This window comes from Onthophagus taurus, chromosome 7, assembly GCF_036711975.1.
Source record: "Onthophagus taurus isolate NC chromosome 7, IU_Otau_3.0, whole genome shotgun sequence".
Classification (NCBI taxonomy): Eukaryota; Metazoa; Arthropoda; class Insecta; order Coleoptera; family Scarabaeidae; genus Onthophagus; species Onthophagus taurus.
The window spans coordinates 27,033,830-27,048,991 of NC_091972.1; the positions used below are offsets into that span (position 1 = coordinate 27,033,830).

General features: G+C 31.8%; 1 protein-coding gene across 2 annotated transcripts; it reads right to left on the reverse strand.

Moving 5' to 3' along the window:
* Positions 1 to 885: 885 nt before the first annotated feature.
* Positions 886 to 15,129, reverse strand: LOC111416541 (protein shisa-5). Of its 2 annotated transcripts, XM_023048599.2 has the most exons (4): positions 14,784 to 15,129; positions 14,376 to 14,543; positions 14,257 to 14,289; positions 886 to 1,736 (listed from the first exon to the last, which is right to left on the reverse strand). In XM_023048599.2, exons 1-4 carry the CDS (start codon positions 14,881 to 14,883, stop codon positions 1,585 to 1,587), a joined length of 453 nt encoding a protein of 150 aa, XP_022904367.2. In that variant the 5' UTR covers positions 14,884 to 15,129; the 3' UTR covers positions 886 to 1,584. The 2 variants fall into 2 exon arrangements, with proteins under 2 accessions (XP_022904367.2, XP_022904372.2); XM_023048604.2 differs by lacking the exon at positions 14,257 to 14,289.
* Between the last annotated feature and the right edge of the window lie 33 nt (positions 15,130 to 15,162).

Genomic DNA, 15,162 nt, shown 5'->3' on the forward strand with positions numbered 1-15,162 from the left:
AAAGAAACATTACGATAACAGCCAGCACTTCAGCTCGGAGTGGATTTGTATATCCAACTGTAGTGGACAAGGATTTGGTAGAGTTCCATCAAATCGAGATGAAACTCCCAAAACCGAAGCAAATTAATACCACTACAAGTCAATCAGGTTCTATAAAAAAATTTCCAATAGATTTAAGTTCCTTTAATATATTTTGAAACGATATGTTTAATATTCTGTCGATATTTTGTTATATTTGGAAACAATAAAAATTGCACTTTCACTTGTAAGGGAGTTTTACCAAGGAAGTTTACTTGTGTGTCCAGGGATTTCCCATTTTGCCCCACAGTGGGGGCACATTGAGACATTTGTATGAAGTTTTTGAAAAATAAACAATTAAATTTGTATGAGCGAATTACCTTTTATAGACGTTGCATCGCAAAGCCAAAGCCCTAATTCATGTGTTGTTTAAAAATAATGTTATTTCATTCAAAAATAAAGACTTCATATTGGAAAATGTTTCAAACGTCCCAATGTACCCCCCTCTCCCCTACAGAAAATGTTGTACCAGACACACTATCTAGGATTGTGCAAACTGTTGATTGTGTTGGTGCTTCAGTTGTTCTTGATACTAATAGTGATAAGTGGTATTGTAAACTTCGCAAATTGATGGAAGAATATCCAGCTAAGTACCCGCAATATCGTATCGTGGATGGCCAACTTTATAAACATGTTGATTTGCATTTAGTTGGTTGGAATCTTTCTTTGTTCAATGGTATTATAGTCTTACATATTTTCTTAAATTAAAAAATGGTTTTAACTTGTTCATTCTGAGCAAGATTCACTGCATATAAGGGAATTGTATATTTCGTTGTTAGTAAATCTCATTGATTAAGATAAATTGACTATTTTTGGAAGATATTCTTTATTTAAATAACTATTGAAACATAAGTCACACAGTCTTTTCAACATATAAGTTTTACATTTACACATTATCATATGTGGAAAGATGTGGTACAATTTTCAAAGCCTTATACATTTACATATTCCTATTTGTTCCTTACCACAATAAAAAAAAAATAGTCACCATTGTGAAAAAAGAACAATTTGTTTATTTATCAATTCTACCTTTCAAAAATTTAAAGTACCACAATCATTTTAAGTGTCTTATCACTGAAAATCTAATCCTTCCATAAGAATTGATTATAATGGACTACAAAATTTCATCTTGTAACTTAAAAAAATAAATCGAACTTCCCATAAAACAACTAATAAAAATATCAGAAAAAAATGAAAGGAAAACACGAATGAGTAAATTATAAGATAAATCATTCAGACAAAAAAATCATATATATCACGAATATAAATATAAAAATAGTATGTTTAACCAATGAATTAACCAAAAAATGGAGATGTACGTTGTTTTTGTGTTATAAGGCACTGGCCTTAATAAGAAAAGGCCTTGTACTGCTTGCGGTGTTATAAATAAAAATATAACACTAGAAACTAATTTTTTTGGCACAATCCGCGAGCAACACTTTGTCCTCTTTTTATGACATTCCATTATTGTTGATTTTGTTTGAAATGTGGTAAGACAAATTGGTGTTAATAATTCGGGTTGTACGGTGCTTGTTTAGCGTAGCTTTCTTGCATTGCAGGTTGTTGAGTCGGCTGCCCCATAGCTTCGTGATATGAAGGTGGCGGTGCTACAACCGGGTGATTTTGTTGTGGTGGATATGGTTGAGGCATTACAGGTCCTGCAATTATTTCATTGAAAAATAATTAAGTAACAACCGCTTTAAAAATAAGGATTAAAAATAAAAACTATATCTATTGTTATTTATTGTAACAAGGAAAATTTTTTTTGGACAACCGGATTTTGAGCCCAATACATAACACTCAAGAGTGAATAATAATAAATATGGGAAAACTGTCAGAAAAAAAATCAATTAAACGTTCATTTTTATTCAATTAAGATTACAACCGGTTGTCTAAAAAATGTGTATAAGTTGACCGCGTTTTTTCGTGGACGATCCCGATAAATAGTGTTCGGTTATAGTCTCTCGATCGCCAACAATAAAACTTTGCGGTTTTCGTACACAAATAACTAATTTTGTTTTAGTTATTATAATTACATATCAAACAGATAATTTTTTATTCCATGCATACATGCAACTTGCATCACTGAGATTAGTGAGTTATTAATAACATGAGAAACGGAAGTAATAATATGAGAAATAAAATAGTATATTAAAAAACAAGTTTCGTAAGACACGCTTGAAATGCACGAATTCAAGTTGAAAAACGAGTGGCGAAGCCACGAGTTTTTTAATGAATGAGTGCTTTAAGTCTTATGAAACGTGTTTTTTATGCTATTTTTTGTAATTCGCCTTTTTATCCTTTTTTTTTTAACAAAAATAAAATAAATTTTGACAATGTAGGGAAATAGGTATGTAGCAGTTGGTAACAACGTAACACTTGAAAATAGAAATTTGAATGACAAATAGAAACTGTCAAAACGCAAAACGTATTCACCTGATAAAAATGTTTCATGTACACCTCCCAAAATAAGAGAAATTGCTCAATGTTCAATGTCCTCATCATTGTGGACCTTGTATTCGATGTTAAGAACGCGTTTAAACATCCATAGACAAACACTGTCACATTGACAACTAGAAAAATTAATGACCCAATGTCACCAACTTGAACTGATTCCATAAAATGTCACTAAAATCTCATTACAGCATCGGATGCTGTAAAGAGTGTCATTACAGCACCCGTTTGAGTACTGTAATAGCTTTCATTACCGTCGCGAATTACAAAAATTATATTAAAATATTGAACGATTAAAATGATTTCATTACTTTAAATTTTAAAAAAGATAAACAATAGTAATAGTTTAAATAGAAAATTATTAATCCATGAGTTAACTAATGAATTATAATAATTCATGTATTTTAACAATTATTGCTCATAACTAAATAAACAATTTTTGAAGTATTTTTTGTCCAGTAGATTAATAGAAAATAATTTATCGTATCAAGGTCTCTAGAACGAACATAAAGTACTCAACTCTACAGAGTCTCCATATGACTGGAAACAACAAATCCATGTGGACAAGTATGTGACATTACACACAGATTTGTACTGGATGGTATATATCTTGGTTTTTATTTTATTCAGAAGACTACTGCGCGAATTATGGAACATATTCAACAAAACTATATTAATCACTTCATATTCACTTCCTGAAGGTTATGATTAATCGCTAAAGACTTGTTTAGAATTTAAAACAAAATTTTTTTCAACAATAGAAAATATCAATTATTTCCTTAATCCCTACACAACGTGTGTATAAATTTGCACAAACGTATATTCATTATCTCTTGATAGAAACAGCTGTACGCCTTGTGACAAACTTTGGTATGTCACTTCAAGGAAGTGACGAAGAAGCGGTAACTTCCTTGAAGTGACCTTACAAGTTTTCCTTGTAAAGACATGGTCGTATTAAAATAAGAGGCATATATGCTTTGGTACATAAATAACTATTAATTACTGCACGTTTTACATTATAATATTATCATAGATAAGTTAATATTTTTATCTGTATTTAAACGTAAGTACAGTACCGCTCAAAAGTATATGATAATTTGGTTTTTCCCACATAACTTTTTTGAAACTTTATGAAAGCAGACCATTTTTTCACCATAGTTTTTGCAATGTATTTCACATGACATAGACTTGTGTAGAAGAATCTGTTTCAACTTTGAGTTATCAAAAAATTATTTTTCATAACTCAAGAAATATCAACATAATAATCGTGAACGGCAATCAGCCATGTAGAGCAACCTAGTACTTGGTTAGGTAACCCATCCTGTTGATCACAGCCTGACATCTGGGCATGAAACCAATCAATGCATCGATAGTGGACTGGTCGATCTTCACCAACTTCGCCTGCAGCTGTTGGAGCTTTTCGTCAGCGGAAGTGGTCCGAATGCCCATCAACTTGTGTCAAAGAGTGTCTCACAGTGGTTTGAAGATGTTGAGGTCCGGGCTCTGGCTGCACCAGTCCATTACCGCCACTCAACGTTGCGTGATCCAGTTGGACATTCCTGGATGTGTGTCTGGGATCATTGTCTTGCTGAAACAGTCAACACCGACCCATGTTTTGCGTGGCCAGGGAAGCATGTCATCTTGCAGGCAGTCCCTGAACTTCTGGTGGGCCATGGTGTCCGTAATGCGAACCAGAGGGCCGGTGATAGCAGCGTTGAAGCACCCCTACACCATGACGGAACCACCGACATGCTTCATCATGAGAAGCAGGTGCTTGGGATCAAAGCGGGTGCCCGAAGGATGGCGTATGCACGATATACCATCAGTTCCGAATAGCAGGAACTTGCTCTCGTCGTTCCACAGAGACCTTCTCCTACTGCTGCCGGGTGCAGTTGAGGGGCGTGTTCGCCTACTGCACGCGCGCCTTCCTGTTTTTAGGTGAAACGAGTGGTTTTTTTACCGGACGTCGACCAATGAGTCCTGCATCCTTCAGCCTCCTCTTGACTCTGTCGATGTAGACGGTTGGCGCTGCGCAGAACACCACAATTCTCCCGCAATGTCCATCGTCGTGAGCCGTGTGTTCGCTTTGCACAGCATCGAGCCGTTCCTGTCCTCCAGCCGGGTGGTGATTTGAGGTGTATCATTTTAGTTTCTTCGTCACGAAGCGACCAAGTGTCCTCCACGTCTTGAATACCGATGATATTTGCGTGATGAGCTGCATCTGTGTGCATCCTTGTCGAGCACCTATCTGATGGCCTTCTGCGTCGATTCCAACAAATCTCGAAGTCCTTCTTTTTACTCATTCTTAAGAATAATGTTTCATAACTTCCAGAAAATATCACGTGAAAATAACGTTAAACAAAAAATTAAAATAAAGGTTATTTCTAGGCCTGATATCGATTTTCAAAAGAAATTTGTCACGCCTCTATACTTTGGCATATATTGTATCCTCTGGAATATAATAAATTGTATTATTAGAAAAGTTATGTAGGAAAAACCAAATTATCATATAATGCTGAGCGGTACTGTAATACCATTTAATTAGAAAACTTGAAAGAATAAAGAAATAAGTTAATATACTTAATTTGCACATTTAAATTTTTTTAAATATATTATTGTAAAAATAAAATATTTCTATTGCAAATAAAGAAATTATATTAATTAGTAGTATTAATTAGTTTAGTAGATAAAATTAAAAAGATGACACTGCACATGGTAAAAACAATGAGAAACAATAAAAAGGAAACAATAAAATGTCAACAGACGCCTTGGAATGATGAGAGGCAGAGGTTAGAAAATTAAGAAATGGCCTGGTTTGATAACAACAAGCATGGCTAACGAGGGAACTAAAGAGATACGCAAAATATTAGGTCAAGAGGGACAGGCGATAACGAGTGGAATAATGAGAGATCAAAGAAGATAAACAATAAACATAAAAGGAATGACGACAGCAACAAAAATTAATTAGATGGAAGACGCAATACGGAAAAGAGCTGGAAGCAGCATCACAAAAGAAAGCAATAAGTGGAAGAAAAGTTTCTCACAAATGGAAAAATTCCTTTGAATATGATCAACAGTATGTCACGTGGGAAAATTAAAGTTAATAAAAAAGTGCTCAAGATTTTGGTCGCCAACTCACTTTGCCAAGGACTACAATAGAACCTATCGATAGAGTGCAAGAACGAATCAAAATGCCCTTCACAGGAGCATTTCTGATATAGAAAAAAATAAACGAGGCAAGAGAGAACAGCAAGGAAACAGTAACAGAAAAAGTGGACAAGGTAAAATAGATTGTCAGCTGGTGTAACAAGAAGGATAAGTTGGAAAAGATAAAAATGAAACAGAAATCACGCAAGAAAGTGTACAACATCAAAAGCAAGAAAAGTAAAAGGAAGTAAAACAGTCTAAAAGAAAAGAAATGAGAAAAGTGAAGCAGATATCCAAAGCTTCCCCGAGTCATCTCCAGATAGACCATAAAAAATAAATTGAATAAATTTAATGCAAATCAACTGCAACAGGAGCTGGGATTCATACAACCACCTTTAGGCACAAACAAGAGGAGAGCGGAGAAGTTGAAAACAGAAAGAAGCCAGATGTATTCATTAAATCAAAAAGTTGGGTAGTATTCGAGGACTTCCTTGACTGAACATAGGGAAGCTTACCCTCTAGTCTGTTTAAAGAATTTGGATTAATGGAGATTTAAACGTTATAAAGGGGATGACGATAGATCAAATTAATATTATCAAACACACCCGGTATAATAACCTATAGGGACCAGAGATATTCTTCAGTGATCAACCTTACACTTGCACCAGAAAAAATTACCAATTTCAATATGATCAAGTTCTTGCTATAAACTTTTGGACCGCTTTGAACCTACAAAAGGGATAGCATTCATAAACATTTTCACAGACAGTCGGGCCGCCCTAAAGGCAATTCAAGCCCTCACGTGTGACTCCGAACTGATCAGAGAGTGTACCAGCAACCTGAGAGAACTCGCTGGGGGCAATGATGCTACTCTATGGTGGGTTCCAGGTCACAGCAACATTGGCAATGAGAAGGCGGACAAGCTGACCAGAGAGGCAGCGAATACGCCCTTCATTAAACCCCAACCCGGTTGTGGAGTACAAAAAAGCCACCTAAAACAAATAATCAACAGTTGGCAGGCCTCAAAGGTAGCCTCACGCTGTAATGAACTTCCAGGTCACAGACAAGCTAAGAGTATGATATCTCCGTCGCAAAACAAAACCAAAGAGGTTTTATGCCTCAGCAAAGGGGATATAGGGATGCTCTCAGGTTTCCTGATCTGCCATGCGCCCCTAAAATACCACCTCTTCCACATTGGACAAGCTGAGGATCAAACTTGTCGACTTTGCAACGACGAGTCAGAAGCAACTGAACATATACTGTGTAATTGCGTCGCCAAAGGCCGTCTAAGACACACATTTTCGGTAAAGCTCTCTTGACACCTACCGACATAAAGGTACAAGACCTTGGGGCAATACTAAGGTTCATCAATGACCTACATTTTTCCTAAACTTTTGGAGGGCTAAAGTTACAATAGATTTTATAGGTCGCGGTAACGAGAGGGGCCGCTCATGTTGCTCTATACTTTACTGTGTTTTGCTATTGCTTTCAATTTTCCCTATCATTTACTTACTTGTGTTGAATGATAATTTTTAAATGAACCATTATTTTCTAAATTTAAAATACATATTTATATAGAAAATCATTGCTTGTAAGGAACTGTTTGATAGTAGTTAAAGTAAAATTGTAGATAATAGCATAATTCATAGATAAACTATCAGGAACTGAATATTTGGCGATAATATATGTTATCATTAAATAAACTTAACGTGAATTGTATTTTTTTTGTAAAATAATTTTTATCGTTTTATTAATAGAATTTAAGTGGTTATAAAAAAGCTTTTTTTAATTGTATTTGACTTTTGTAACATTTTTGTTCTTAGAGAAAACCAATAATTATAAGCCAGACAAAATTGGGCCGTTACACATTTTTTTTAGCTTATTCGATAGTTTAGCATGATTGAAGACTTCTATAATTTTTTATTTTTCAAACTGGGCTTTAGTTTTTCAAAAAAAAAAAATAATGAAAATTTGAAAAAACTTTGGAGACGTCACCGTCGCGTCGTTTCGCACGCAGTTGGTTGAAATAAAAATCAATAAAAGGTGCATGAGCGAGACATCGCGTTTGTGTCTTCTTGATCTTACACGAAAACTTCGTAAACGTCACCAAAGCTTTTATAGTGGGGATTTTGAATTTTAATATGCAAATGAAAATGTTACCAATCCTATTTTTACACAGTTTATCGATTTTTTGAAAGACGGTCTCTCTATTCGATTGAGGGTAACAGCCCCATTGTTATCTTAATCTTTCTTTTAAAATTAAGATTTAGTGCCTGCTGTCACAGATTGGGAGTACAAAATGTCTTCTTCAATGTGATCTCCGCTGATGTATCGTACATAAACTATCACAGGTATACCTCGATTTACATACTTAATGGAAACTAACGCATGTACTTACGTAAAATTGAAAAAAAAAACGCAAAGTGGACAAGGTTGCCGGCACCGTAAAGAAATTGGGTACCTTTTTCATTTAACTCGCGAAAGTTTACAAATTAACATATGTTTCGTAGAAATGTTCAATAATTACAAAAACCTTAACCGCAATTTTTTTTATCGAGCGGTTGCGAAGATATCGATCTCTTAACCCTAGGATGTGCGCGACTGGGCTTTTCGAGGCCCATTTTGACTTTGAGTAGTTACCAAACTTTTTTCTTAACTCTGAACGCCTAAATATTTTATGCCAACTACCGCTTATGTTTTCTAAACGTAACAAAACCAATTAAAGATTATTTGCATTGAATAGACAACAGGAGTAGAACAAACCTTATGTATCAAGGTGGTAAGTGTACAACAGCTGCTTCCCCTTGCACTTTGATGTTACATAAATTTGACCTCTTTTTAAACTTTTCAAACCATCCACTAGCAACAAATGACAAATGTGATATCTTCGGTTGATTTCGTTTTCTTAGCTTTTAACTCGTTAAATAAACTTAGTGGAATATGTCAACTTAATTTCATCTCTTTTTGTAATAACTCTTTCTAATAATTTTTTCCTTATTTTTCAAAATGCTATTAACCCTTTCCTTCCCAAATTGGAAGTCGAAATAGGAATTTAAATGTGGTAGCCATATGGCTAACATGGGAAGGAAAGGATTATTTGTAGTTTTTGAAAAATCTTTGGGTTACTTCGGCTAGAGACATCCATTTCTCTAAAAGCTTAATAATTTTCAGGTTAGACACAAATTTATCGATTTACGACTTTTATTCGTACCTTCTATTCCAAACTTTGCTAAACTCGTTATAAGAACACACGTAAATACTACATTGTATGTACAGTGTGATAATTAATTATAGTACCCGACGTCGAGGTACAGAATAACTATTAATTAGAATAACTATTATTCTGTGGATAAGGGGACTTCCCCGAATTAGTTTACTAGTTTGTATAACTATAGCGCCACCTATCGGAAATCGTTCATACTAAGAAATAATAATAATAAACTTTTACGTAAGTGCGAAAGTCCGTAAAGCGGGGTATGCCTGTAATTGTGCACAATTAACAACGTCGGTGGATTCGGTGCATTCGTTGCAACTAATGGCATAAAACGTCGATAATTCTACTTTGTTAATTATTTGTGACTTTGTGTCTGCTGTAACATCGTCACTACTACAGTGACCAACTTGAATCATATAATGATGTTTAATTTACGCATTACATTCATTTTTCTTTCAAAAACGGAAACGTATTTCACCCCCTGGTTAGGAAATTGTGTCTTAAAAAGTTAGAATCAACCCTGGTTCTTGTCCAATTTGGAACATGTAGTGAATGTATAATAGGTTAAAGCTACTACCAAACTATTATTTATCATCTTAAAAGATTATGCATCAATATTCATCCACTAACAAAACTAATTCGTTCTTGTAATATATTGTAACTTATGAATAAAAGATAAATGAGCATAACTGTTATAAAAAAGAATGATAAAAATGTTAATTTTAAGAAAATAAATTATGAAAAACCTACTTATGATTAGGGCTCGGATTTTATGTAAAATGCATCTTTTTTCTGGAATATTTTTTTCAAAATTGGTTTCTGGGCGAATTACATAGAAATAAGGCAGATGGTACAATAAAAAAATTGCATATTTTTACAATTTTTTGGATTGTTGCATAAATTGGCCTTTTACTGCATATTTGCGCATATTTTTCATTTTACTAGATTTGTTTCTTGTTGCTTAATAGAATAAATACAGGGTGATTTATAACATACAGAGCAAACTAAATGGGTAGGTACTAGAGGTAAAACTGAAAAGATTTTCTAAAACAAAACATTTGTTAAAAACTTAATAGTTACATAGATATCGTATGTTAATTTTTTAAATAATTTAACGTAAACGCAACATTCGCAAAATGATTTTTTTTTTAATATTTAAAAACATTGATTTTTTATCAGAAAAACACTATTTGTTTAAGAGCACACCTATGCATTTTTTATCATAGATAATTCAACTTTTAAGCATAAATATAAATTAACAAAAATGGTGAACTTTTTAGCATGGTAATATAAATTTAAAAACATTGTAAAAAGGAACTCTTATTATAATTTTTTTTTAATCGTAAATATTTTTCATATACAGCATACTTCACAGAACAAGAATGTGAAGGAATAGCTAATTATTTTTACAAAATCTAGTTTCCAAGTGACTTTGAAGTTGAACATTGCGATAACGCAACATTGGGACCTAGCCACTACCAGTAGATATACATATGAATTGCATTCGTAAACTTGTTTGAAGTTGTTTTTGTGACTGCAAATAGTTGGTTAGGTTGGTGGCATTCAGAGTCGTTTATTAATTAAATAAAAGTTAAAAATTACTATCTACAATAGAAAGTATATAATATATATTTTAATTATGTTTATTCGACGAGCCGGATTTCATTTACGCCCCAAATTACGACAAAATTGAGAATATTATTGCTATTAATAAATAAAGCATTTAAATACATATTTTATTGAATTTAGGTAAAGAGAAGAAAAATATTGTTTACGCAAATATAATTTTTGATACCTTTTTGATCTTTCCAAAGTAATGCTTAAAAAAAAGTTCACTATGTACATATAATTTTATAACTTTTGTAATAAGTGTAGAAAAGTGAGTACATCACAATATTGGGACTCAAGAACATTTTATTATGGTATGTACAATTTTATAGTGGTGTAAATATATATGCGTCAGGGTATATTTCCGACTTTAGAGTAGGGTCAAATATCACTATAATCCCAAAAGGCCTTTAATGCTAAAAGAACTTGAAGCAATTTTTGAAGATCTTGATCTCAACGAAGTAATTGATATTGGTTATATTTCACACGAAGTTGACAATTTGACCAATGAGGAAATTTTATATTTGAAATACCATTACCAGGGAAAAAATGGTGGTTGCCATTTATAAATATGTTAGACTCCGCCATAGTAAATACTTTAAAAATGCACAGGCAAACAATATAATGACAAACCAATTTCTCAGTGGGATTATAGATAGGAATTTGTAGGAAGCCTTATTAGTGTCAACAACAGTTAAGATACACCAGAGGACACATTTTTGTAACTATAATGTGTTATACATAATTCAAAAAACAATGAAAAGTGGAGACAACGCTGCAGGGTATATCAAAGCACGATAGTATTTATGTGCATCAAATGTAAATTTCCATTTACTATGGAGTTGGTCCCAATGTTGCGTTAACGCAACGTTCAAAAAATCCCATTATAACAATAAATAAAAGAAATTAATCGATCGTAATTGATAATAATATTAAATAATTATTCGTGAGACGATCTTTTTTATAAAAAGAAACAATTTTATTTCATACTAATATTTCGATCGTTTTTTTCGATCTTCATCAGAGTATAACTAAAATACAAAAGCAACTAAAAATAACAATCTTACAATAAAAGTTAATTACTTACAAATTATGTTGCTTAAGGAAATAACATAAATGAAACCATAAAACGTAAAGAAGATTATATTGATAATATTTTATATGTGTTTAACAAATTTCATCCTAACATTCGTTTTACGATCGAAAGAGAAAATAACAAAAGTATTTCAAAAGTTTTTGGATACTATTATGATTAGAGATGAAAAAAACCAAATTATTTTTGATTGGTATAGAAAACCAACATATTCTGGTAGATATGTAAATTTTTATTCGTACCACACTTTCAAACATAAAATTGCTACGGTGCTTACTTTAAAACATAGAATATGTAGTATAGTCGAACCACAGTTTAAAGATAAGAATCTGAAAATTTTACGTAATATGTTTGAAAATAATGGTTATCCAAGAAAACTCTTTAATAAATTACTATTTTCCACTAATTTACAACATAACATTAGTACAAATTTTAATACATCGACACAATTAAAACAATATAAAAAAATTCCATATATTCCTGGATTGACAGAATTACTTCGAATACATTTAAAACGAGATAATTTAACATTCATTAATATATACCCAAAAAAATTAAATAAATATTTCTCAACTTTAAAAGATAAAACAGAAAAATTCTTAGAATCGGAACGTATATATTGCATTACTTGTAAAGATTGTAATGGTAAATACATTGGACAAACTAAACAATGGTTAAAAAGTAGAATTAATAAACACAAAAGTGACACTAAATTGAAAAAAACATCATGTGCTCTCTCAAAACACGCTGTTGACTATAACCATATTTTTGATTTTGAAAACAATAATTTTGGATAATCAAATTATCATAATAGATTACTCCTTGAAATGTTTCATATTAACGCTGAAAATAATATTGTAAATTTCAAGTTAGATACAGAAAATTTGAGTAACATTTATTCATATCTTTTTCAAATACATAAAAATAAAAATAATAAAAATAAATGAATTTTATTTGTGACGTAATATGATTGACCAGTACTGATTTGTTTATTTCAATATATTTGTCACTTTTCACGTTTTTATTTTTCATAAACTTTTTACATCTCCAATTATTGTTATAAACGTTTTATGGTTTCATTTATGTTATTTCCTTAAGAAACATAATTAGTAAATAATTCACTTTTATTGTAAGATTGTTATTTTTAGTTGCTTTTGTATTTTAGTTATACTCTGATGAAGATCGAAAAAAACGATCGAAATATTAGTATGAAATAAAATTATTTCTTTTTATAAAAAAAATCGTCTCACGAATAATTATTTAATATTGTTCAAAAAATCTACCAAAATGTATTAAGTATGTTGTATTTTATATTTTAAAGATTGTTTCTAAAGACCTAAATAAAGGTTTATTGACATAAAAATTAGAATTTTTTTAATTATTTCTATCACTGGTCCTGAATGGGTTAAGTAACCCCGAAATATTCGCAGTTTGAATTTAAACGTAGTGTAATACCGTATATGGTAAGAAATGCTCGGCCATTATTTCAACTTTAACGTTCTATATCTTTGTGATTATTAAGTTGTGGTCAAAATTTTATTAGGAAAATATCTTCAATTTGGCTTCTAGTACCTACCCTTTTAGTCTGTTCCGTATGTTATAAATCACCCTGTATAATGACTGCGTGATTTTTAAATATGCGAACATACCTTTTAGTTTAAAGCACAATACAGGATATTTTTTGATTGCGGGTTGATTTCTTGTTTACAACGATTCACAGAAACATGCGGGGAATCCCTAGCGTTGTTGAGTTTAAGTTTAAGGAAATCCCCAACCATAATTACTGTGTTCAGTGTGAATGAACATTAATCTACCAATCTATAACAACAATGTCTAACGTGATATCGCGTCTTGTGTCCCAGTGGATAAAAAGTTATCCCAAATTAAATTTAAATAATGAGGAATTATTTTATAAAACTTGTGCCAAAGTTGTAAGTTTTTTTTTTTAAATTATGTCGCAGCGTTTTAGCCAAAGATTTAAGTTGAAAATTAGAGTTTTCAGAGGAGTTGCCAATGGTTTGTTCCGAAATTGTATTTTTCATAGACTTTTACACTAGGAGTTAAAAAATATGGAAAACTGTTAAATTAAAACTAAATAAAACTATATTAAATTTGATGTCCCATCTTTTTGGAATATGTTTTTACACATGTTTCTAGACAAATCTCTCTCATATGTCTCAGAATTAAATTTTCATCTGTTAGAGTATCTATGGCAAACTTTTTTAATTATTCTTTTTTAAGATAACGTGTGAGAGGAAGAAAATAAATAGAAAAACATGTGAAAAGTGTAAAACATATACAAAAATGTGATAGAAATAGATTGATAACAACTATAAGAAAGGTTTAGAGAGAAATAAAGACCTTTATTATTATTATTATTATATGTTTGCATATTTCCACATATTTTTGCATATTTTGAATAAAAAGCTTGCATATTTATGCGCACATTTCCCATAATTTGACTGCATAAAAATCCTAGCTCTACTTATGATTATAATTATTATACTGTTGTATGTAAAATTCCATTGTAATTATGTTTCTCAGTGTGCTAAACTAATTTATTATTTGGCAAACTTTAAAAGCAAACAAAAAAATCTTATCACTACCACATGTATACCTAAAGAATAATAATAGTAGCTAGGATGATAATATGACAACATACCCATTTGAGGGGGCGGATAGTAATATCCAGGAGCTTTACAACCAAAATTAAATAAAAAATTAGTTACTGTTATTACAAATACTGAAATTGATATTTTCTTTTATCAAGATTATGTTTACCTTGATTAACAGGATATGGATATGATCCTGGTTGCATTGTCGGCTGAAATCCTATTCCCGGAACAAGTGCTGGCTGTGGAATTGGATGTTGAGGGGCCACTGGATATGGCGGATGTGGAACTGATGTTGCTGTTGTTGTTACTACTGACGTAGTTAATGTTGGAGCAGCTAAAACAAATTATTAATAATTATTTTAATAGGAATAAATTCATTGTAAGAATAACTAAATTCCAATAAAGTTTAATTACGAGCTAGGTATTAATTTTTAACCAACTACCAAATATTACCTTTTTTTTTTTTAATAAAACGAAAGTACCACTTTTAAAGTAAAAACAACCAATTTTAAAGAAACCTCTTCGCAACAACCATATGAATCACCTAAATTTATGATACTTTGTATTTACTTACGTCCCAACACTTTTCCTCGATGTCTTTGGCAACAATATCCGCAGCAGCTTACCATAATACAAATAATAACCACTACAATTACAATCGAACCAATATCCATTGTGAAGGCGTTTGGAGGCTTTACACGTTTTAATTTGTTCTACAGACTAAAACTTCGTCCGGTTCGGCTTCTACGACAAATCAATCGAATGACTCACCGGGAACTAACTATTTTTGGACTACGTAATGTGCATACTGTTGGAAAATAAAATGTGATTAATGCTGAATGCAAAAATTGATAAGAAATTTCGTTTAGGAAGTTGTCAACAAACGAATTAGATTCAATAAGAGTGAACTTAGCAACTCAACTACTTAGAGGATGGAGTGGGGGGAAATAATC